General features: G+C 46.5%; 1 protein-coding gene across 1 annotated transcript; it reads left to right on the top strand.

Annotated features, from left to right (window-relative positions):
• Window positions 1–134: 134 nt before the first annotated feature.
• Eif4ebp2 (eukaryotic translation initiation factor 4E binding protein 2) lies at window positions 135–24,524 on the top strand. Its single transcript, XM_057751234.1, has 3 exons — window positions 135–505; window positions 17,094–17,279; window positions 19,010–24,524. The coding sequence occupies exons 1-3, from the start codon at window positions 361–363 to the stop codon at window positions 19,039–19,041; spliced, it is 363 nt and encodes a 120-aa protein (XP_057607217.1). The 5' UTR covers window positions 135–360; the 3' UTR covers window positions 19,042–24,524.
• Window positions 24,525–24,948: the final 424 nt, after the last annotated feature.

Raw genomic sequence — 24,948 nt, 5'->3', positions numbered from 1 at the left:
GACCCTCTGGCTTCTCCAGCTCAGCCCCGCCCTCAGTTCCTCGATGAACACCCCCTCACGACACGCCTCCTGGTTGCGTCACATCCGGTCTCCATATTGCACTCCCCTCCCTCTTGCTCCCGCCTTCGCTCGCTTCCGGTAGTCACCGTTACCGCTGCTGCTTCTGCTGCTGAGGCTGCTGAGGCTGCGGGCGGAGGCCGGAGGACTGGGCGGCGGCGGCGGCGGCGGGAGCGCAACGGGACGACCGAGCGAGAGCCGGCGAGTTGAGAGCCGAGCGCTCTCTTTCTCCCGCTCTAGGAGCCAGTGCCTCCCGGGCCCCGCCGCCGCCGCCGCACAAAGCCGCGAGCCCGCGCCTGAGCCATGTCCGCGTCGGCAGGCGGCGGCCACCAGTCCAGCCAGAGCCGCGCCATCCCCACGCGCACCGTGGCCATCAGCGACGCCGCGCAGCTACCTCAGGACTACTGCACCACTCCCGGCGGGACGCTGTTCTCCACCACGCCGGGAGGTGAGTTCGTCCGGGCCTGCCCGCCATCGCCGCTGGCGCGTGGCACTGTATACTCGACCCGCCGCTTCCTCTCCCGGGCACGTCTGCCGCTCGGACTGTGTGCAGCAGAACGTGCACTCTGCGAGGCAGGACTCGTCTCTGGAGCTGCCCTTCGGGCTTTGGAGGAGGGAAGTCGGGGAGGGGGATCCGGCGCGGAATCGTCCGTTGATTTATCTGGCAGTGCTTAGAGCCCCGGGGACGAGGCTGGCATGCACTGTGCATGCCTCGCCCAGTGTTATCCTCCTTTGGCAGCATTGTTTACTTTGCTGGAGGAGTCATCACAGGTCAGGGGAGCCCCAGGCTGGAGAATTGGCAAGGGGTGGTGGTGGTAAAATGCCTCCTGTGGTAGCCCAGATGTTGGCTCTAGTAGAGGCGCTGTCAGCTTTCAGCTCAGGGCTTTGGGGGAGCGACTTTGAGATTGTGGAGGGGGCTTTATCAAATAGCACACACTAGTCGGATTAGGTTGCATGGTCGTAGGGAAGGGGCTTGTAGAGGGATGCAGTGCAAAAGGAGGTGCCTGGGGTTGCTTTTCCAAAAATGACCCGGAACTGTTTACCAGCAACACTAGAGGTGAAACCTGTTGAATTGGTCACGGGAAAGGAAGCGCAAAGGTTGTTTGTCCCCTTTCTGGGCTATTCTCTAGAGGGAGAAAGGAATCTTCTGGGCCTTAGTGAAGGGAACTGGCCTTCCTTTTCTAATCTCAGAACTTTGCCTTCTTTTGGTGACCCAGGGAGTTGGCCTTTGGCTAACGGGTGAAGATTTGGTTGGCAGTCTCTGCAGTCTGTACAGTTGGGTAGTCTTGACCATGGGGCAGGCCTCCCAAGTTCACCTCAACCGATCACTTGCAAATTGGGCCTGGCCTTCCTGGAATCTTGTGCAATAGGAAGGCACAGAATAAGGGATTGCCTTGCCAACACCAAGAGGTAGCAATCCAGATGCTGTGTGTGGTAGTTTGGGCCTGTGGTCCCATTCCTCTGGGAAGAAGAGGCAGGAGAGTTGCGATGCCCCAGCTACATAAATGAGTTAGTTCTAGGACAGCTTGAGCTACAGGGTCAGACCCTGTCTCAAAAAAAAAAAAAACAAACCAACCAAACAAGGAAGGGAGTGATGGAGCAAAGCAAACAAAGCTAGGAGAAAAGTTGGCAGAGGATCCAGTCAGGCCAGTCTAGAGAAAGGGATGAATGCTCTGAAAGACCTTCAGAATGACTCTGGGAGAGGAAGCCATTCCTTAGGACTCTCCAGGTTTAAGGATGGGTAAGACAGGTCCACTCTAGAACAGTGGCTCCTGTTACTGAAGAGACCTTTGATTTGATTTATTCAAGACCAACAGGATTTAGGCTTTCTTTTCATGACTTTTTTTTTTCTTTTTTTTTTTTTCTTTTTTTTTTTTTGGTTTTTCGAGACAGGGTTTCTCTGTGGTTTTGGAGCCTGTCCTGGAACTAGCTCTGTAGACCAGGCTGGTCTCGAACTCACAGAGATCCACCTGCCTCTGCCTCCCAAGTTTTTTTTTTCTTTTGAGATGGCGTTTCACCCCATGGTCCATCATACTACCTTGAACCTTGTTATGTGATCCATGCTGGCCTCAAACCCATGGTGTTCTTGCCTTAGTCTCCTGAGGGCTGGGATTGTTGTGTGTCCCTCCATGTCTGTTGGAACCAACAATCAGGAAAGATCTTGGTCAGCTCCAGATAAAATTGTCTTAATTTGAACTAATAACTCTTAAGAAACAGAGATTAGTGGCCAGCACTTGGCAGACAGGCAGGTTGATCTCTGTGAGTTCAAAGCTAACTCATTCTACATAATGATTTCAGGACAGCCAATGTTACATAGTGAGACCCTGTCTCTTTAAAAGTCGGAAAAAAGGATTATTTCCAGGGTGGTGGAGAGAGATCTGTAATTCTCCAGAGTTTTGTATGGTTTTGGTCAGTAAAATGCCCATACTTTAAACAGTTCAGAGCACATGTCACAGTAACAGGTGCATTTAGCTCTAATTTACTTGGGGAGGAACCATAGTTTTAGCTGTATGTTAATCTTGCTCTCCTGAGAGAAGATGCAGAGACGATCTGTGGTAGTATTTCAAACCCCGAGCTGCTGTGCTTTCAAAAGAAGAAAAGGCACGTAGTCTTTAAGCCTTGCTTTAAAGATAGAAGCTGTCTCGCAGCTTGGATTAGTTCTAACATGCTTGGGAAGGTCTGCCGGAAATATGCATTCATTTGCTTTTCCACGACAGTTACCACTCCACTTGTGTCTGCAGAGCTTCTGCACAGAGTTTGTTTGTTTGGGGGTGGGGTCTCACTATATGCCCCTGGCTGGCCTGGAGCTCAGAGAAGTGCCTTGTGTCTGCTTCGTGAGTACTGACATTAAAGGCCACTCACTATGCCTGGCAGTCTTTAGATTTTGATACAGGTTGGCTTGCTTCCTTTTTGTAAGGAGATAGCACTGTAAAACCAGGCCAGCCTCACCCTCAGCAATCCCACCTGCCTCTGATTTTCCAATGCTGGGATTTAAAGTATGCACCACTCTGACTGGCTAAGCAGTCTTTTATAGCAGTTAACTCAGTGGTGGTTAGTTAAACAATGCTTGTTGACTTTTTTCCCCTTTAGAATGATTTGTCTGTGTGTGCAGTGGTTGAGACAGGGTTTCTCTGTGTTTTAGCTCTGGCTGTTCTGGGACTCTGTAGATCAGGCTGACCTTGAACTCACCAAAATCTGCCTGCCTCTGCTTCCCAAGTGCTGGGATTAAAGGTGTGCCACCATTGCTCGACTGGAATGACTTTAAGGTGATCTCGAGAGAGGGCTCAGCAGTTAAGTTAAGAGTGTGCCTGCCAAACTTGCAGAGGACCTGAGTTCAGTTCCCAGCTTCCACACTGGGCTGCCTGTAACTCCCATCTTCAGGAGATCTCATACTCTCATCTGGCCTTCACTAGCATCTTCTGCACACGTGGCATATGTCTCATAGACACATACTTGTAGTATGAGCTGCGGGCAGGCCTGCTTTTCGTTCCACCTGGCTCCCGCATGATTAGCTTTACACCCGAAATAACAACACACAAACTGTATTCATTTAAACACTGCTTGACCCATTAGCTCCAGCCTCCTACTGGCCAACTCTCACATCCTTATCAGCCCACCTCCATTAATGTGTGTAGCACCACGAGGTGGTGACCCACCAGGAAGATTCTAGCGTAAGTCCATCTTGGGCTGGAGCTTCATCGTGTCTGTCCCAGAGAGCAAAGACATGGCGTCTGTTGTAATAAGAGTGGCAGGGCTGAGTCCCCGGCATCCGGCCACCCGCATGGCTTTACCTGAAATAATTACACGGAAACTGTATTTTTTTAAACACTGTCTGGCCCATTAGTTCCAGCCTCTTATTGGTTAGCTCTTACATATTGATTTAACCCATTTTTAATATTTTGTGTAGTCCCACGAGCTGGCTTACCAGGGAAGATCTTAACCTGCGACTGTCTGGAGTGGGAGAATCATGGCGACTCCCGACTCGGCTTTTTTTTCCCCAGCATTCTCTTCTGTTTACTCCACCCACCTAAAAGTTGGCCTATCAAATAAGCCTAGACAGTTTCTTTATTATTTAACTAATGACCTTCCTCCATCAGGCGTCTGAGCTCACTTCCTTTTCCTCCCAGCATTCTGTTTACTCCACCCACCTATGTTCTAACCTATCAGGCTAAGCAGTTTATTAATTAACCAATGACCTTCCTCCATCACATATTCATTTTTAAAAAAAAAAAAAAAGATCTTTGTGTGTGTACAGTGTTTTGGCTTGCCAGTAATAGTCAGAGAGCAATTTTTTTTTTTTTTTTTTTTTTTTTGTGGTTTTTCGAGACAGGGTTTCTCTGTGGTTTTGGAGCCTGTCCTGGAACTAGCTCTTGTAGACCAGGCTGGTCTCGAACTCACAGAGATCCGCCTGCCTCTGCCTCCCGAGTGCTGGGATTAAAGGCGTGCACCACCACCGCCCGGCAGAGAGCAATTCTTTTATTTTCTTTTTCAAGACAGGGTTTCTCTGCGGCCCTGTCTGACCTGGAACTCTCAGTGTAGACCAGGCTGGCCTCAAACTTAGAGATCTGCCTGCCTCTGCCTCCAGTGCTGGGATTAAAGGCCTGCACCATCACTGCCTGGCGAGAGAGCAACTTTTGATCTCTCCTTCCATTGGGGTTTCTGGTGTCGTGAGCACCTTTACCTCTGAGCTGCCTCCTACTTTGGAAAATTCTTCCCTCTGATGCTTTATCTCTCTTCCTTGCACTAAGTCAATTTATCTCCATGGTTGATAAGGTCTGTAGTGGGTTTTGTGATCAGCACTTTACAGGAAACGAGCACAGCAGACCTAGGCAGCTGGTGCAGGCCTGTGCACCCAGCACTCTGGATGAGGAGACAGGATCACTACATGACACTCTGTCTCCAAAAAATGTTAAGTGTAGGTCTTGCTCTGCATGGGCTACAGATCTTGATTTGGAAGGGATGGGGGCTGCCAGTAACACTGGAACAGTATGATCAAATGACCGGCTTACATACTTGAGACCTGAAAGCAGCCGGCTTGGACTGGGAATTTCTGCTTAGTGAGAAAGGAAGGGAGTGCATTTCCTGCCTCGAGCTTCTGAATATCTGAAGTGCCACACCCTGGGGGGCGGGGGGGGGGGGGGGCATTGTAGGATCACCTTCTGTTTGCTGAATGCCCTGAAAGATTGGCCTTGCCCTGGCGTTGGTGGGCAAGAGCCCTTCATTTGTTGGAGACCCAAAGTAAGCAAGCCCAGCTGGAGGGTTTTTTAAAACTCCCCTGTGTGGTTTGGAAGTAAGAGCTGAACTAAAGGCACACTTGCTGTGACATCTTGAGTTGCTTTTGCTGGTGTTAGGGGACAGGAAAGCTTGTTTCATTTTCTCGTGTCTACACATGGAGCAATGGGTGGTAGTCGCTTCTTCCAGTAGCAGCTGCTGTTGCCCTCATGGGAGGTGAGCATGTTCAGGGTTGAACTTTATTGTTGGTTCCTCAGTCCAGTTAGCTGGAGGACCCAAATGAGGTGACTTTAGAATTAAAGGCCCCTGAGGCCTGAAGAAATGAACGTATTGGGCAGCCTCAGATTCAGTTCTTCCTCCGCTGTCGTAGATGCTTACCTTCCTGGGAAAGAAGTTGGCAGACACTTCTACCTCTGGAATGCCAGCTCGCAACGTCTTTCTCCCCGTCTTTTCCTGAGAGACAAATGTTCTAGGTTAAGCAGAAGCCTAATGACCTTTAGCCTTCTTTGTCCTCTCCTCAGTCACATTCTCAGTTCTGGAAAAGAACAGTGCACACAGGAGCAGCAGAGGGCCACTAATCGCTATGGCCTGAAATCCATGTGTTTTCTGGTCTCTCTTTCCCTGCCAGCTGGCTCCTGCCTCTGCTAGGTTTCCTAGGGCAGAGTTACCTCGGGCTATTGGTAAAATCTGGAAATAAACAAGAAGGCCTGAAGAAGTGGAAATAATCCCCTTTAGGCTAAAGTGTGCTCTTTTTTTAAAAAAAAAAAAAAAGGAAAGGAAAGATGTATTGGGGGAACTTGCTTACCTGCTTTATGAGCTGATTCTTACTGGCTACAGGGATGATATAGTTTCTTAGTGAGTTTGGCCTGTTTATTCTGAGACAACAAAATGTCTTTCTTTAGCTTCATTTTGTTCTCTTCTGTTTGTTTGTGTGTGTGTGCATGCGCGCACCCCCCTATGGGCCCATGCAGAGGCCAAGAAAAACATTGCTTGCTTACTTATCACCCTTTAGACAGGGTTTGTTTGCTGAACCTAGAGGTTTGACTAGACTAGGTTAGCTACCCAACAGGTTCCAGCACTGGGGATTTGAACTCAGATCCTCACGATTATGTACCAAACACCTCTCTTTGCTGAGCCCTTTAACTTCAGTTCTTAGCCTCGGCACTTCATTATTATGAGTGAGAGATACACATCACATCACTCTGCCTTGTTATGCCAGGAAAATGGCAACTGCTTCCTTCAGTATTACAGACTGCCATGGGATGGCATTCTGCCAGGGTATCCTTCAAGCTTTGTGCTGAATTTGGAGGGAATGGCTTTGCTTTGCAAGCCTGGTGAAGGCTGAGGTCATTTCTTGTCAAGGCAGCACTGGGAAAGAGGAATCGTTCAGATGAGGGGTGACTGGGAAGGTAGAGCTGCTGTTCCAAATACAGAACGGCCCCTCCTCTGCTCACCATCCCTCAGAGGGAATAGAGAAACTGACACCTGCACCCCAAAGTCATTGAGCAGAGACCTTTCCAGACCTGGAGTCTTTTTTTTTTTGGTTTTTTTTTTTTTTTTTTTTTTTTTTTTTTTTGGTTTTTCGAGACAGGGTTTCTCTGTGGTTTTGGAGCCTGTCCTGGAACTAGCTCTTGTAGACCAGGCTGGTCTCGAACTCACAGAGATCCGCCTGCCTCTGCCTCCCAAGTGCTGGGATTAAAGGCGTGCGCCACCTGGAGTCTTAAAGGTAGTTTTCGCTGAGGGATTTTATATGACTATGGATTCTGTAGCCTTAGCTTGTATGTAAAGACTTGCGGATTAGACAGGACAGTTAAGTGTGGGAAGCTGCTTCATCTAGTGAGCAGGAGAGGAAGGGGCCTGGGTCCTTGGTGAGTTTGGTGAATTGAAGGGCTTCCTAGCTCCAGGTCTTTAGGATGGAGATTTTTTGCATCTCCATTTATAGAACCTAAGCTCTGTTGAGACTTGTAGATAAGACCTAGGCTGCCATTTCCAAATTCGTCACTTTTGTGTTTTTGTTTTTGAGGTCTTGCTGTGTAGCCTTGGCTGGCCTGGAAGTCACTGCCCGACTGGTCTCAGACTCAAAGAGATCTGCCTGTCTCTGCTTCCTGAGTGCTACGGTTAAAGACATGTGCCGCCATACCCAACCTTACTTTGTTATTTTATTTATAAAACCTTTGTTCTTGGGTTCAGTGGTGTTTTCTTGTAATTCCAGCACTTGGAGTCTAAGGTTGGTAGATCAAAAACAATGAAGCAAAAGCCTAGTTTTTTTTTTTTAAATATATTTATTTATTACATATACAGTGTTCTGCTTGCATGTATACTTGCAGGCCAGAAGAGGGCACCAGATCTCATTACAGATGGTTGTGAGCCACCATGTGGTTGCTGGGAATTGAACTCAGGACCTCTGGAAGAGCAGCCAGTGCTCTTAACCTCTGAGCCATCTCTCCAGCCCCCTAGTTTGTTTTTTATCATCTGTCATTAGCTGTCCATCCTGAGTGTTCCTAGTTTGGCTTTGTGTCTGTGTGCATGAAAGCATCACTGTTCTATTGATGTGTTCTACCTAGTTTTGGAGACAAGGTTTCTCACTGAATGGTGCTCATTGATTGACTGGCTAGCTGAATTTTTTCCCCCCTCCAACATAATTATTTTTATTCATTATTTGGAAATTTCATACCAAGCATCCCAATCACACTCACTTCCCAGTCCTCCCAGATCCATCCCACCCACCTTAGTGATGACCTCCTCCCCCAAAAAAGAAGAAAATTCACTTTGTACTGCATGTTTACTAACTGGGCATTATTCTTGTAAAAAAGCTGAGTCCTTCCCCACCCACATCCCTGACAGAAGCCATCATTTGTGGAGAGCTACACTTCAGCAACCTTATTATAATTTTTAAGCGTTCTCTTCGATGGCTTTCTGTCTAGTCAGTTACCTTTTCGGGAGGGAAGTACTTCATTTTTTTGAGACAGGATCTTGCTAAGTTGCCATGGTCAACCTTGAAGGTGCTCTGTCGCCCAGGCTGACTTTGAACTTTCTTTCTCCCTGACTCAGCCACCAAGGTAGTTGGGATTTGAGGTCTTTGCCACCAGCCCTGTTCAAAACACTAGTTTTTAAAGACCACTTCATCTTGTTCCTAGACCATAGCTTGGAGAAGGTAAAAATCTCAACAGGCAAAAATAATTGTATTGAGAAATACGGTTCTGGTCCTGTGGCTTCCTGTTATCTGCAGAGATGGTCTCAATCCTTGTCTAGATCTGTATTTGGTTTTCTTGACCAATTCTACTGGGTACGGCCTTCAGTGTGGTGGTGTGTGGCACACCGATCTTTGGGAGAAAGCAGTCTTCACCATTAAGTAAAATCTTAGCTGTGGGCACTTAAAGCTCTGGGCTGTGGCAGCTGTGGGCTCTTACAGGTGCCTTTAGCTAGAAGGTGAGGAAATTCTATTCCTAGTTTGCTGGATATAATCATCCTGAAAGAATGTTAGGGATCTTTTGGAGGGATGTGGTTTTGGGGATAAAGCTCAAAGCTTCTGCCATTTGAATGACCCTCTCAGACCCAGAGTGAGGTGATCATGTGACTTGCATTATTCTTTTAAGATACAGTCCATAAGCCGGGCAGTGGTGGTGCACACCTTAATCCCAACACTTGAAAGGCAGAAGCAGGCGAATCTCTGTTACAGAGAATTCCTGCCTCAGAGAAAAAAAAGATTCCATTGCCAGGTGGTAGGTGTGGTGTTATTGCACACCTTTATTCCCAGCACTTGAGAGCAGAGGCAGGCAGATCTCTGTGAGTTTGAGGCCAGCAAAGAATTCCAGGACAGTTAGGGCTGTTACATAGAGAAACCCTGTCTCACAAAACAAAACAAAAAAAAAGGGTATATTCCGTTAATTAACTTTTCAGCTGTCAAGTCAGCCTCGCACTCTTGCTAAATCTCCCTTGTTCTGGTACTGATCCTCTTTTTTTTTTTTTGGTTTTTCGAGACAGAGTTTCTCTGTGGCTTTGGAGCCTGTCCTGGAACTAGCTCTTGTAGACCAGGCTGGTCTCGAACTAACAGAGATCCGCCTGCCTCTGCCTCCTGAGTGCTGGGATTAAAGGCGTGCGCCACCACCGCCCGGCAGGTACCGATCCTCTTTAGATGTTGCTGGATTTGGTTTGCTGGTTTTAGTTGTATACTGATGAAGGACAGTATTCTATTTTTCTTGTGTCTTTGCCAGTTTTGGAAGGTAATAACATTCCATTCAATTTAATTCTTTGGAAATGTCTTTCTGTGTATAGTGGGCATGCTGACTATATATTAGGATAGATGTTGCTCTGTGAATTCAGAGGTATTTAGCAGGAGTGCATCAGGCTCCGTTGGGATTCAGACTGTTAAGAGCTCTTGGGTCTTGTATTACTTCTACATTGACATGAAGTGGCTCTTGTGTTTGAGGCAGAGTCTCAGTATCTCCTTGGCTGGTCTGAAACTAGCTGTGTAAACCGTACTGGCCTGAAACTCACAAAGATCCACCTACTTCTGCCTGCTTGATTAAGTTTTTGTGCCACCATTGACCATGCCCAACTCCTAAACTTTAAACGAACAGCAGGAAACAGGGTAGGTGGGTGTATCCAAGGGATAGTCCACACTCCTCATTGTGAGGAAAAGTGGAGGGTGGTTGTAGGTGTGAGTTGGTTTTAGACCTGGCCAAAAGCAGTGACCTTGAGGAGGAAATAGTCGGGCTGAAAGCCTAAGTTGAATTTGTGTTTCCCCATGCCACTTGGAATGATGGGTAGTTTATCATTAGCATTACCAAAACTTGACAACATATGACATGAGATTTAATCCAGAGACCTGATCCATGAGGCAGTCAGCAGCCTGGGAGATCCAACCTGCACTTTCTTTCAGGTGTTTCTGTGGAGAAGATTTATTTCCAGGTGAATGTTCAAATCCAAACAGTAGTGGAGATGCTTCATTTTGACTCGAATTTCCGGAGACACACTAGACAGGGTCGGTTGGGATTTGGTATTATTAGCTGGTTTTGTTTTTCCTTTTTATTTATTTATTTTTTGTTTATTTTTCTTTTGATTTGAAACTAGGTCTCTTGTAGCCTAATCTGAGCAGAACTAAGCCTATGACCTTGAATTTAAGATCCTGCCTCTGCTTCCTGAGTACTAGGATTGCAGGCGTGTACTACCGTGCCTGTGTGCCTGTTTATGTTTGTGCAGCGATTGCACCGAGGCTTTGTGCGTGCTCGGCAAGTATTCTATCTACCTACTGAGCTACATCCTCGGGGCCCCTGTTATTAGCCTTAGAGAACACCTGATTCAACTCATTATGCAACCCAGACTTTGCCTCAGTACCCAGTGCCTGTGTTAATTGTGTTGTCCCGTGTCTCTGTGTCACTGTGATTTACATTGATTTCTTTGTAAAGAAGGCATCTGTCAGCTGCTCTTCAGGGTCTCCCCAACAGTGCTTCCTTCCTAGTAGGACACAGCCATTCCTCTCTGGCCTATGCAGTGATCAGATGGGTCCCTCCTTGAGTACTTGCATTTGGTAAACTTTGCTCCTGGTTGCTGGGGAATGGGTTTAGAGGATTTCTTAGACCATCCATAGAACTTTACAGGTCTCCATTTGCCGCGGCACTTAGTCGCATTATGATAGAAGGCCCCAAACTCCAGTTGTGCTTTTAGCTGTCCTAAAATCAGTCTCAGTTTTGAGGGATTTAGTGGCTGAGCAAAGTAAATGTGATTTGGCCACCACCAGTCTACTGGGGGCCTCCAGCTTAGGCAGCCTTTAGTTTTCTTTGGATTATCAGCCACAGGACTTTCTAACAGTCTATTCATCGAGGGTCTCCATGAAGAACAAATGTTTGTTAAAACTAAAACCTGGACTCTGGTGCAGGCAGGCAGACCTTCCCAAGCGCGGGGGTAAGCTCTCTATCATCTCTCACACGTTTCTGCGTCTTCCTTCTCTGTTATTAGAGGCCCAGCCTTCTTCTGAGTGCTTTAAAGTCACTGACTGCTAGAGACCTTGTTTCTGATTTCTTGATTGTCCTTGCTGGGCTGCAGGACGGGCTCAGTGGTTCAGAACATGTGCTACTCTTGCAGAGGACTGGAGTTTGGTTCCCAGAACCCCATCAGGCCCCTAATAGCCTCCTCTAACTCCAGCTCCAAGAGACCAGCACCTTCTGGCCTCCTTGGGCACCTGGATTCTATATGCATAATTAAAGATTAAAAATAATTTTTTAAATTTTATTTTTGTTTTTTGAGATGGGGTTTCTCTGTGTAACAGCTCTGACTGTCTTGGAACTCACTTTGTAGACCAGGCTGACCTCGAACTCAGAGATCTGCCTGCCTCTGCTGGGATTAAAGGTGCCACCACTGCCTGTCTAAAAATAAATCTTAAAAAGAATTCCCATAGGCTACCAAGGTTGCTTGCCAAGTGCTGTCTTTTTTTGTGGTGGTGGTGGTTGATTGTTGTTGTCTGTCTGTTTTGCTTTGTTTTATTTTGTGATAGTCTGACTGTAGTCCTGACTGACCTGAAATTCACTGTGTAGACTAGGTGCTGGGATTAAAGGCATGTACCATCAAACTCAGCCTGTTGCTTGTTTTTAACTGTTTCCTTTTAAATATTACTGATGTGTGTACTGAGGTGCATGTGTGAACCTCAGAGGATGGCTTCTACTGTGGGATCCAGGGGTAGAACTCTGGGCTTCAGGTTTGTGCACCAAGTCCTTTTACCCAGTGAGCCATCTTGTTGGTGCTTGGTTCTTTTTAAATTCAGTTTGCCTGCTTACCTGCTTGCCTGCTTGCCCAGCACTGGAGCTGTATGAGTGTGGAGCATGCCCTCACGTACTCCTGTGACTTCACCATCTAACCACCCGTTGTTTTCAGTTTTCTCGTGCCGTCTGCTGCCCTGGCAGTGTTAGTCCTCTTCTGTGTGGAACGGAAGTGCCTTTTTCTTTTGTGTTTCTGTTGTGTTGGAGTTCAGACCTAGAGCCTTGCAATGCTAGACAAGTACTCTACACCCAGTTAGTCTGCAGTCCATACACTGCCCTCCTAAAGGTGGTAGTCAGATTACTATGAGTTCAAGGCCAGCCTGAGCTACAGAAAGAGACCCTGCTTCTCCCCCCAAAAACAAAAAAAGTTTGTCTACAAGTTCATGTGTGTCAAGGACATGGAATATTTTCATTTTTAATAGATTATCTTTGGTTCTTTACCATAAACACAAATCCACTTAGGAATTAAAGGAATATTTTTCCTGATAATTAACATTTTTCTTTGAATAGCTTGATTCTTTGGAATGCCGAGTGCTTATTAATCACTAACATTCTGGTTGCTAGTGCTGTTTTGTGTGTCTGTGTGTGTCCGTCCCATTTGGTATGTAACTACCAAATAGTAACTTATTTATTATTTGGGGTTTTTGAAACAGGGTTTTCCTATGTAACTCTGACTGTCCTGGAACTCGCTGTAGACCAGACTGGCCTCACACTCACAGAGATCCACTTGCTTCTGCCTCCTGAGTGCTGGGATTAAAGACGTACACCACCACTGCCCAACCCAAATACGTAAATTCTTTAACCTGCAATGACTCAAAATTCAATAAATTGGTCTGGAAAGGTAGTAATTTAGCTCAGTAGGTACAACTGAATAAAACTGGTCAAAAGTCAAAACTCGTACATTGGGAACTACAAAATGTTGAGTGGCCATTAAAATAGGTAAAGGGACTTGCTGCTAAGCTTGAATTTGATTCCCAGGATCTATGTGGTGGAAGGAGAGAACAGACTTCTTCAAGTTGTCCTCTGACTTCCACGTGTACTCCATCACATGTATGCCCTCGAACACGCAGGTGCATGTGCGTGCACACACACTAAGTAAATGTAATTTTAAAAATTAATATGGAGGTGCAGATAGAGCACTCATATACATGAAATAAATAAGTCTTTTTAAAAAATTAATGTTGAAAGAGATTCAAGAGGCACTTAACTGTTGATAGATTAGAAAATGATGGACACAGACAGGTGTCAGAGTTCAAGCTCACATCTTTGGGAGCAGCCTTGGGACTCTACAGGACCTGAAATAGCTCTCATCTCCTGGTTTCAGAATGTATGGTTTGCACTTGTATGTGGAGCAATGGGAAAGAATTGAGAAGCCAGAAGTAGTATGTATGCCTTCTCAGTGCACCCCTCCCCCATCCAGTAGAAGTTCATAGCAATTCACATTGAACCTCTTTTCAGTAGACAGTGCCTATACAACTGGCTGCTCTCCCAGAAACAGAATTTGGACCCACAGTCACAGGTAGAGTTCCTGGAGAAAAACAGGAAACAGAACTCATAACCTTGGATTAAGTAATTTCTTAGATTTGACAACAAAACCACAAGCAATAGCAACAAATATATATATTGGATCTCATCGCAGTTAAACACTAGGAACTGAGGTGGTGGCACATATGAACCCAGCATTTAGAACTCAGTTGTGTTTATTAGATGGGGCAAGTTCCAGGTCAGCCAGGGATTTAAACATTTTATTTTCTTTTTATGCTTCAAAGAGTGACATCACTGAACACATGCCCCTGGGTTCAATTCTCAGGACTAGGGGAGAGAGGGAGATGGGAGAAGAGAGAGAGGGAGAAAATATATAAGCAGAAATAAATTGTGTGTGTGTTTATATCCAGACTGTAAAAAATAATGCTGGAGATCTCAGTCAGTGGTAGAGTACTTGCCTCAGATACACAAGCTTGTGGGTTCAATCCTCAGCACACGCACACACATTTTGAGGGGATGATTAAAACACAGTAAAACGTCAGAGGTCCTGACACCTTTCTCCAAAGGTGATGGATATTAGAAAAGCCAAAGGACATGAGGTGCAGAACTGACAGAATTAGTCATTAGGGAAGGCAGAGTAGGTCAGTACAGGGGAGATCACTTCATGTCAGCTAAGGCGGCTAGCATGGAAAAGACTCCACGGTGTAAACTGCACTGTGAGAAGTTGGGGTCTCACATTGCTGGCAGGAGTGTGAAGTCTGCGGTCATTGGAAAACAGCAGTTCCTCAGTTAGCATATGACTTAGCATTCCATGTTGGGATGTGCTCCAGGAAATGGCTGTTCACACCATAACCTGTGCATGGATATCTACATCTTAAATTGGTGTTATTCCTAATAGTCAAGGTGTTGCAACAGCCACATGTCCGTCCGCTGATGAAGAGATTAACAACTGGTTTGTTCACATTACTGGTATCTCCCCCAACCATGGGGATGGATTTCAGAACATCCTCTGGATGCTGGAGACGACAAGAAGCAGTAGGCCATGGCTGCAGATTTCCTCTATACATCCCTGTGATGAGCTTCATTTATAAGTTAGGCACAGCAAGAGATCAGCAGTAACCGATGATAAAATAATTGAAACTGCAATTGTAATGAAAGTTATTTGAAACTTAAATCTTTGCTTTCTTACCACTTTGAAAACACGGCAAAACCTCAGAAAAGGGAGGATTACTCTCTGTAATTTATAAGTTTAATTATGGCAGCACCTTAGATCATTGTCTTATTGTGGTTAAAAGACTAGATTTTAATGTACTATCAAAATTTTGGTGTGCTCTGCCAAACCTGATGAGCTGTGTTCTTTCTATCCCTGAGAACCACATGGTAGGAGAGAACAGAACAGATTTCTGAAAGTTGTCCTCTGACAACCACATGCTCATGTGTACATACATACTTACTGTCATATAAAAAGAAAAGCATTTCAGCTGGGTGTGGAGTGCTTGCCTATAATCCCAGCATTTAAAAGGCTGAGGCAGGAGGATACCAAGTTCAAGGCCAGCAGGGTTGCATAGGGAGGCACTGTCAAAACAAGATTGGGGCTGGAGAGATGGCTCAGCAGTTAAGAGCTCAGCACCCACAACCATTCATAGGCACACACATTGTGCACATACATACAGGTAGGCAAAACATTCATACATGTAAATAAATTTTAAAAAAGGAAAAAGTGACAAAAGTTTAAGGTAGTAAATGTGCGAAATACTCCAAGTTGATAATTATCTGGTATACATATGAATTAGAACGTTATTATACCCCATAAATACGTTAGTCGATAGTGAGGGTGTCAGACAAATGTGTAGAGTCAGTCCACTAAAGCTCTTTCCCTTTGTTAGAAAAAGCCATTGTGTCTGTCCCCTTTCAACCTTTGACCCCTAATCTACATAGCTTAATAATAAGCACATTATGGGTTTCCAAACAGATTAGAAGTATCAAGTTGGGGTGACTAGAAAAGAACGTGTTATGACCACAATTCAGTGTAGAAGCTTTGATAGTCACGCAGTGCGATTGGACTAAATGGTGGGGGGCTTAGGTACAGATAAACCTGAGGGGTTGGCTTGTGATGAGAGTAGTATCCTCGTGAGTGGCGGTGACTGCAAGCTTACTTCTCTCCATCTGACTGACTGCAAGTGGTTTGTTGTGTTAATATTTATTTTATGTCCATGGCATGGGCTTATATTGCCAAAGTGTGCAGAGGTCGAAGGACAACTTTTGGGACTGGAGAGAGGGCTTGGAGAGCACTGGAAGCTCTTCAAGAAGACCTGGGTTCTGCTCCCAGCACCCACATGGTGGCTCATAACACCAGTAACTGCAGTTCCCCGGGATCCAATGCTTCCTGGCCTCAGTACGTTCAGAACACACACGTACATGCTGGCAAAATACTCATTTGTAAATTAACAATAATCTTGTTTTTAAAAAGGACAGACTTTGGCAATCACCCATTTGCTTCCACCATGTAAGACCCAGTGTTGAACCTGTTAAACAGGCTTAGCAGCAAGTTCCTCTGTCTGCTGAGCCATCATTAGGTCTATGTTTGAAGAAATAGGGTATTCTGTCTCTCTAGGGGAGGTGGTCGGCCTCCAGTTTTCTTTGTGTAGCCTTTAATAGAAGGTGCTTATCTGCTTTTTTCACATACTTGTTTATATTTGCTTAGTCTTTGATTAAGAAAGTTATCTTGATGGGGGCTGGAGAGATGGCTCAGTAGTTAAGAGCATTGGCTGCTCTTCCAGAGGACCTGGGTTCAATTTCCAGCACCCACATGACAGCTCACAACTGTTTGTAACTCCAGTTCCAGGGGTTCAGTGCCCTCACACAGACATATATTCAGGCAAATCACCAGTGCACATAAAAATAAATTAAAAAAAAAAAAAAAAAAACCTCTTTGGGAGTTAAGTTGGTTTAGTAGGTAAGTGGCTGAAACAAGATTTGATCCAAAATTCCAACCCAGGTTAAATTTCTTAAGGAGAAAGAGAAATGGAAGGGAGGGATTCAGTTTTGAAAATTGAAATATTTGGCTATCAATTATAAATAAGACACAACTGCCATATGGCACATACATAGGCAGGAGTCCTGCACAAGGTGATGTATTGAGTGATGTGAAAAGAACAGGTGAGGGGAGGGAAGTGGCATTGGAGCTGAGTGTTGAAAAATCAACAGGAGTTTCCCAGAAGCAGAGCACCTTGCCCTCCCTGTTCATGGGGAGGGGGTAGTCTCTCCTTTTAGCTGGATTGATGCCAGGGATTAGGTGACATTGGAAGGGATTCTGGGTGGTCATTGCCTGTCTGTTATTCTTCCTCTTCTCTCTGAGATTCCCTGTTACTTTTGTCTGCTCCCAGAGCAGTTATTTGAAGTGCTTTGGTCTCCCCTGGTAGGCACAGCTGATCCAGCAGTCTGCTTGGGAATTGCCTGACTCGGGCCTCTGAAGAGGACTGAGCCACACAAGTAGCCAGCTTCAGTAGTCATTGTGTTGGTGGTACCTTAATTTAATTGGAACTCTTCAACCTTGTGTTTTAGGAACACGAATCATTTATGACCGAAAGTTTCTGTTGGATCGTCGCAATTCTCCCATGGCACAGACCCCGCCTTGCCATCTGCCCAATATCCCTGGAGTCACCAGCCCTGGCACCTTAATTGAAGACTCCAAAGTAGAAGTGAACAACTTGAACAACCTGAACAATCATGACAGGAAGCACGCAGTTGGTGAGGGACTGAGCTGGGGAGTGGTGCTGGAGTGGACTGTAGACTAGGACATGCTGCTTCATCAAAGCACAGCTGAGTGCGGTCGTGCGCGTGATGTGTCCTCTCCTCCTGAACATCTACTCAAGTGCTTTCAGTTTCTACCTAGTTACTAGGGGAAAAAACAAATCAGGATGGGAACCAGATGTAGTGATTTACACCTTCAGTCCCAGCACTCAGGAGGCAGATACGGGCAGGTCTCTGGGAGTTAGAGGCCACCTGGTCTATATAGGTAGACACAGTCTTTTAAAAAGGATGGCAACCCGGGGACTGGAGAGATGGCTCAGAGGTTAAGAGCACTGACTTTCCTTCCAGAGGTCCTGAGTTCAATTCCCAGCAACCACATGGTGGCTCACAACCATCTGTAATGAGATCTGGTGCCCTCTTCTGGCTTGTAGGCACACATGCAGCCAGAACATTGTATACATAATAAATTAAATCTTAAAAAAAAAAAAAAAGGATGGCAACCCAAAGGTGAATTAGAGCCATGCCTACAGAAGTTACATAGACACAATTGCACACACACGTTGTCCCTGCGACCTCCTTGCATGAACAAGTGTGCACATGCACACATTCACCCCAAAGCAGAATCTTAGGCCACCTGCTTCCATCAACCCCAGAAAGAAAACCTGACCAAGTGGTGGTGGCAGCACACGCCTTTAATCCCAGGTGGATCTCGAGGCCAGCCTGGTCTGCAGAGCAACTTCCAAGATAGCTAGGGCTATACAGAGCAACCGTGTTCCAGAGAGAGAGCGAGCTGCCATCTTCATTGAGTGACTGTGTTAGGGGGCTGCCCTGCACCTTCAGAGCAGGACGAGATGAGGTGGCCTTGTGCTCACCTCAGACTTTGTGTTTCATGTTTCCTGAACTCCAGTTAAGGTGTTTTCATTTTTGTTTGTTTACTTGGGTTTGTGTGGGGGGTGGGGTGGGGCGGTGTCAAGGTCTCGCTCTTGGCCAAGGCTGCAGAAAATTCACCATGAAGCCCAGACTGGCCTCAGACTTGCAGCAATCTTCCTGCCTCAGCTTCCTGAGTGCCTGAATTCTGGGTGTAGGCTGTCACACCTCTCCCCTCTCACCCCACTGCAAGTGTCAGTTCAGAGCAGGAGCCAGGTTCAAAGCCTCCAGAAGTGTGATCCCTTGAGTGACCAGGAGCTGCGATGGGGTTGGTCTGTGGAAAAGCAGCTGGAAACATGCCCTTACACCTCACCTGGTGTGACTCTCCTCTCCACACCCACCCCCAGATGAGACTGACCGGCCAAAACAAAAATAAATGAGGTTTTATTGCTATGTAGCCCAAGCGCACCTCAAATTTAAGTATTGAATTTGAGTGCTAGTATTACCCTCAGGAGTAGGTATTGTGGGCCACAGGAAACAGGATTTTTTATTAGTTTTGCCCTTTGCAGGTAGAGAAAGACATTGAAAACAGCTTTGCTGGGCTGCAGAGATGGCTCAGAGGTTAAGAGCACTGATTGTACTTCCAGAGGTCCTGAGTTCAATTCCCAGCAACCTATATGGTGGCTCACAATCATCTGTAATTCAGTAGGGTTCCCTTTTCTGGCATGCAGACAGAACACTGTATACATAATAAATAAATTAATTAAAAAAGAAAAAAAACTATTTAAAAAGAAAAAGAAAGAAAACAGCTTTGCTATTACTCTTTGTACTAAACTTCTCTTTTCTTTCCTTCTAACCAGGGGATGAGGCCCAGTTTGAAATGGACATCTGACTGCTACACAATCTAAGGAGGCTTCAGCACAGCGGCCCACGTGACCTGACTGGGCCAGTAGGAATGCAGTGAACCAAGAAGCCGGCAGTTCCCCCTCCCCTCCCTCTGGGTGCCAAATGGTGGGAGATAAAGCTCCATTGACCACAACTTCCCTGTCTCCTGCCCCTGCCCCGTTAAGGTTAGGATGAAAGCCCTTGGATTACTCTGGAACTGAGCGGTTGGTCCTTGGAGGAAAGCAGTCCCTGTAACTTGCCTGTTCATTTCCCAAGAATCTTCTGCCCCCTTCTGATTTGCCCCAAGTCCAGGAACTCTCTAAGAAGAAGCACTGCTGCTTGGGGTAACTGGGGAAGGAAGGAGGTTTGGTGCCCATTGCTGTTCCTGTACTCTCTTCTGTCTTCCTCCCTGCATCCCATTGATGAGTCAGTGCTGGATGTGGGATCTTTAAACCATTCTGAAGAATGATAAACAAAATGAGCTGCTTGCCCTATCCCTGGAGATGTTTGTCCTTGGTACTGGAGCACAGCTCTTGTACCTCCTGTGTGTAGCTCTGACTGCATTCCTGGGACATATGGTATGAGCTCCCTTTTCTCTGGGGAGAAGACTTCTGTCCTGGGTGTGATGGCTCATCTCCCCATTCCCTTATCTAATTCATTGGCACAGGTATTTTTTAAGCCTTCCTTCTGAAGAGACCCCTGGGTGACCAGGTGGTCTTTGCTTGTCTGCCATTCTTCCTACCTGCATCTTGCAGGCAGAGTCCTCTTCACTCTAAGATGCCCTGGGACTTCTGTCTGCTCCCAGAGCAGTCATTTGAAGTGCCAGTGCTTTGGTCGTTACCTGGTGGGCACAGCTGGTCCCAGCGGTCTGCCTGAGAATGCCCTAACTCTGGCCTCTGTAGAGGACTGAGCCACACAAGTAGCCAGCCCTAGTAGTCATGGTTTAAACCTGATAGACTTTAGCAGGTTTGCTGCCCTGCAGTTTATTATATTTTGAGTTTAAAGTTGACGCCCCCCCCCCCATTCCCCTCCTCTGAATCTGCTTTATCCTTGGCTGCCGAGAGAAGAGCATGGGCTGAAAGAGTGCGTTCCTCCCAGTTTCCTTCTCCTCATTGTAGACCTTCCTTCTTGCTTCCCTTCCTTCTCTCCTTTCAAACCTCACTCTCTTTCCTTCTGGTTCTTCCACCAGGCCATTTTCTAAATCTACATCAAAGATACCTCCCATGTTGGTATCTGATAATATCTGTCTCTTATCAGAGGAGAGACGTTTTATTTTTAAGATGACTACAGACCTATTTTTAGATAAGTTTTCAGTACGATTTTGAACTGCAACTTTTTTAACAAAACATCTTCCAGTATTAGGAAGGTTATTAAAAAATGTTCCTAGGCAAGTCTGCTGTCTTCATTGTTGGTTAACTCTCATAGTTCCTTCTGAGTGCTTTCCTGTGCTCTCGAGTTTAGGGGGCTATTTGGAGTATAGTGGTTTGTGAAACTGGACTAGTCTGCCTTGCTATGAGTTGTTGGCGAAAACTTCATTCTTTTCCTTTACCATTTTGCTCTCTTGCTCCTCCCTGCCCCACTCTCCTGGTACTGTGGACCTACAGGGAGATCCCGGGAGAGAGGCCCCCATAGACAGGCTGGTGCATCCGTCCTCCTACAGGAAGACAGTACAGCAGCCACTGGTGTCCTGGGAGTTTCTGGTTCTATTGGATGCCTGTCTAAGCCCTCTTAGTAAGATTTCAGATCCCCATTGGCTGAAAGAAAGCTGTTTGTTTTTCCTTTGCACCATGGAAAGACCCTGTTTTGTGAAGACTTTAGGAAAAAGGAAGGACATCTGCAGAACTTGTTCTGTCTCCTGCCACACAATGTGAATAGCTCGTACTGCAGCCCTCTGTGACGGTCGCTGTCTCAGGAATAAGCTGGGTCTCCAATGTTTGGGGATTCTTGGAGTCTCCAAGTTGATAATCAGAAGAGTTTTATTTCTTTGTTAAATGTATCTGTTATGTTTTTAATTAAACTCCAAGTTTTATTTCATGGAGTCTTGGGGAACTTAAGTTGTGCTGCTATTGGCATAAGCAGCTTGCTCAGGACCTCTGTACCCTGGAGCTTCATTCTTCGCGAGCAGGGCTCATGGTTCTTCGCACGCTGGTGTTGGCACTCTGTGGACTCTGCAGTGAGGAGGCGTGAGTGTGCAGAAGAATATATGCTTCCTCATTGAACGCTGTCTGCAGCAGAGTGGCTTCCTGGACCCACCACTGGGAAGGGAGACGTGGCAGCTGAGTAGGATAGAGAAACTTTCCTTTTTCTTGCCATCTTGGAGAGTCTGCACGTGCGCCCCTCCTCAATCAGAAAACATGTCTAGTATTCCTTGGAGTGTCACCTGTGTGGTGCAGGAACCTTTTGGCCTTATGTCCTCTGCCTCACTGCTTGGTGCAGGCCTTAGATGAAGGCCACCTGTTCTTTGACCTCCACACATGAGCATTGTAAGATAATTGCACAAGGCAAGACATAAGCTTCCAGCAGATGGCATTTTTGTGCCATGCCTCATGAGCCATTTTCTAGTAAGCAGGGTCCAGTGGGGGTTCACCTCTGGGTGGTCCAAAGGCCTCACAGCTGGAGCCTTAAATGGAGGGTGTATGGTCCTAATCTGCCAGCCTCCCTCCTGAAGGAGACAGTTATTTAAACCTTAGTAGCTATCTACACTGTTGCTATGAAGGATGTGTTTCTGCACTTGGGACAATCAACCTACATGAGGAAGAAGCTCCAGCCCTGGTGGAAGACACCAGCAGTGCCCTTCCTCCTGAGTTCCCAGCCCTTGTGTTCTGCTGAAATAGGTGCTTCCTTGCGTCCTCCAGGGCACTGGAGTGGAAAAGCTGGCTTCTTGATAGAAAGAGTTATCTACTGCTGTGTAACAAATTACCTGCCAGCCTAATATCTCACAATAGTAAACACTACCTGTTGGTGTCTCAAATAGGGTTAGGGGCTACTCAGCATGGAGCTTTAGCATGAGGTCTCATGGAGGTGCATGTAGTATGTGGGTGGGGGCTGCTCTCGTCTGGAGCTGGAGAATCCCACTTCCATACTTTGTTTTTGTGGTTGTCAGCAGAGTGCCTCCCTCGTTCCATATGGGACTCTGTTAGGTATCATGCCATAGCACCTAGCTTCCTCCTGAGTGACTGATCCTAGAGAAGGAGGTGGGTAAGAAGAAAGTTGCAGTGCCTTTACACCACCGTGTCCCTAACAGGAGGAAAGTAGTCCTCAGGGAAATGGGGATAGCCACAGCCATAAGCTGGGTGCACATTTCTATCAGATCAGCCCTCTAAAATGGGACCAAACTGGGATAAAAGACTTCTCTTTCCCCAAAGCTACCCATTTGTCTTAAGAAAAGCGGCAGGAAATGAAGATTCCCAGATCCATTGCATCCCCCCATCTGCCTGTTCTCAAGAACGCTTGCTTTTATGAGATTCTGAGGTGGCCTCTTCAAGCATCATTTACCCCTTCTGTCTTCCTTTAGCCCAGAGTTGACAAAAGGAATTGGGGGGCTTCCTGTGCAGCCATACAAACTTTCTTAACTGGAGTGGTGTTTGGCAGAGGAATCAAAGGACATTAGATGTCAGGTTCATGAGTTAAACAGAGCAAAAAGCAGTTCAGGTTCTTGATGATATTGAAGTCAGGTGCTACCTGCATGCATTGGTCAAGGTGTCCCACCCAGATCATAAGCGAGGGACCCCTGAAAATGCAGATGTCTGTATGTACTTGATTGCTCTGGACACCGATAGAAGGGCGCTCTGACAAAAAGCAGCAGTCTTTTCACCTGTAGGGGAAGCCTCAGAGGAAGCTCACCAGTGCCTCGGATCTCATGGGATGTCTGCTTGTTCCTGCCATCCATTCTCCCCATCCTTAGATGAAGACTCTTGTTCGAATTGGTGCTCTGTCTTCTAGCCTTTTCTTTTCTGTAGCCATGCTTGCTTTGGAGTGTATTTCAGGCTCTCGTGTTGGGTTTCCTTCTAGGGGTGAGGGATAGGGAGCTCTTGGGCCTCTCATCTGTTGTGTTCCACTGAAAGTCCATCCAGCCTCTTGTATAGACTGCCACTGTGAGTGTACCAGGCGTGTATCAGGTAGGGAGCCTCCTTCCCATCTGCATCTTGGGTGCTGGCTGCTTGATTGGGGTGTGGTGGAACCAATTTTATTCCCTCTAGAGGAAAGGCACTGCTGTCTTCACGTAGTTCTGTAGTGTTTTCTGGACTCCATGCCCATGGCAGCTATTTAATGATCTGCGAAAACCCAATCACTGACCCATCCTCACCATGGAAGGCAGGATTTATAGTGGAGGAACACCATTTCTTCTTGGGGTAGGGGGTTCTGTCTGAGCTTTTGAGTTACCCACAGCCCCTTGCCTCTTAGCCTTTAGTGACGGGAATTCGGGTTCCTGCGGTTGAGGCAATCCTTCGGTTCTTGCCATCCCGCCGTGCTTCCTGCTCTGGCAGTGCTTTTCACGGTAGTGGTGGACTTTGTTGAAGCTGCTCACAGTAGCTGAAGACCGTAAGGATAACTGGCGGGTCCTCAATTTTCCAGTTGATCAGTCAAGATACCTTCCCTACCCTCTGAAACTAGCTTTCCCTTAGGCAGGTCCTGGATGGTAGAGCTTACTTTCAAAGTCTTTGGGTGGTCTGTGGTTTCCCTCTGCTTGCTCAACTCTGCACCCTAGTGGGCCATACTGTGCCCAGTAGAAAAGGCTACTGAACTAGCAGAAACAGTTCCTAGTGGATACAAACTCCTGCTTACCTTTCTGAGGTGGAAGGGTGGTGGTGAGAGGCGGAATGCCTGGTAGACACTTGGCTGTGCTGATACTTCCAAAGGGAGCTCCTCCCAGGGCTTCAGACCTAAATCCGGGGCATTGTGGACTTAAGAGAATCCACAAATCTAGCACAGAATGCCCATTCTTGCCTCTATACCCCCTTCCTCTCCATTTCAGTCTTAAAAACTGCCCAGCCCAGGCCTGGGAGTTATGACTGGAGGGCAAGAGAGTGGGGACACCAGCAGGAGGTAGGGGCCAGCGTGACACCAATGCCTTGGCCCCCACTTCGTGGCTCCAGGAAGCCTTAAAGAAGGCAACTTGAAGAATTCCAAGGACTCCGATTCCCAGTTGTCCATATTAAGAATCTCTGTTTTCTGATAGACATTTCCCTGTTCACTGCTGCAGTCTTAGCCACATGGGATGGAATTTCAGAGGCTGCCAGTATTTTCCTTGGTCCTCCTACTTGGTTCCCTTGATGTGCTGTCCCCTTACCTCCCTCCCTTCGCTGTCAGCAATGGTCAGTGGAAGGTTCCATGCAATCCTAAGACAGTCCTGTGTGATTCCATGACCAGTTTGTTTTCTTACTGTCCTTCCAAGCCAGCAGGTGTTTGGAACCTAGGTGAAAATTTCTCACCAGCGGTTGCTGTTACAGCTAAATAAAGACATTGAATATTGACTTGGTGTTTTGTGGTGCTGGGCAGTGAACCCTGCATTTCACGTATGCTACAGGCACACTTCCCAGAGCCAGCCTGAACTTAGTATGTTAAGTTTTTTGTTTGTTTTTGAGATAGGGTCTCACTGTAAATTGCAAGATGACCTAGAACTTCCCGTATAGATCAGGCTGGCCTTGAATGCAAAGAGTCACAAGCCTCAGCCTCTCAAGTGCTAGGTTTAAAGGTTTGTAAACTTAGCCTCTTGATATATTGATTTTATTTGTTTTTCGAGATAGGATTCTCTGTGTAACCAGCTCTGGCTGTTCTGGAACTTGCTCTGTAGATCAGGCTGGCCTTATTCACAGAGATCTGCCTACCTCTGCCTCTCCAGTACTGGGATTAAAGGTGTGTGCTGTGGCCACCACCCAGCTTGCCTTTTTCTTTCTTTTCATTCCTTATTTAT

This window comes from Chionomys nivalis, chromosome 19 (genome assembly GCF_950005125.1).
Source record: "Chionomys nivalis chromosome 19, mChiNiv1.1, whole genome shotgun sequence".
NCBI classification, from domain to species: domain Eukaryota; kingdom Metazoa; phylum Chordata; class Mammalia; order Rodentia; family Cricetidae; genus Chionomys; species Chionomys nivalis.
Note: the sequence above shows the minus strand (reverse complement) of the source record. Positions and strands in the feature narration are given on the sequence as shown.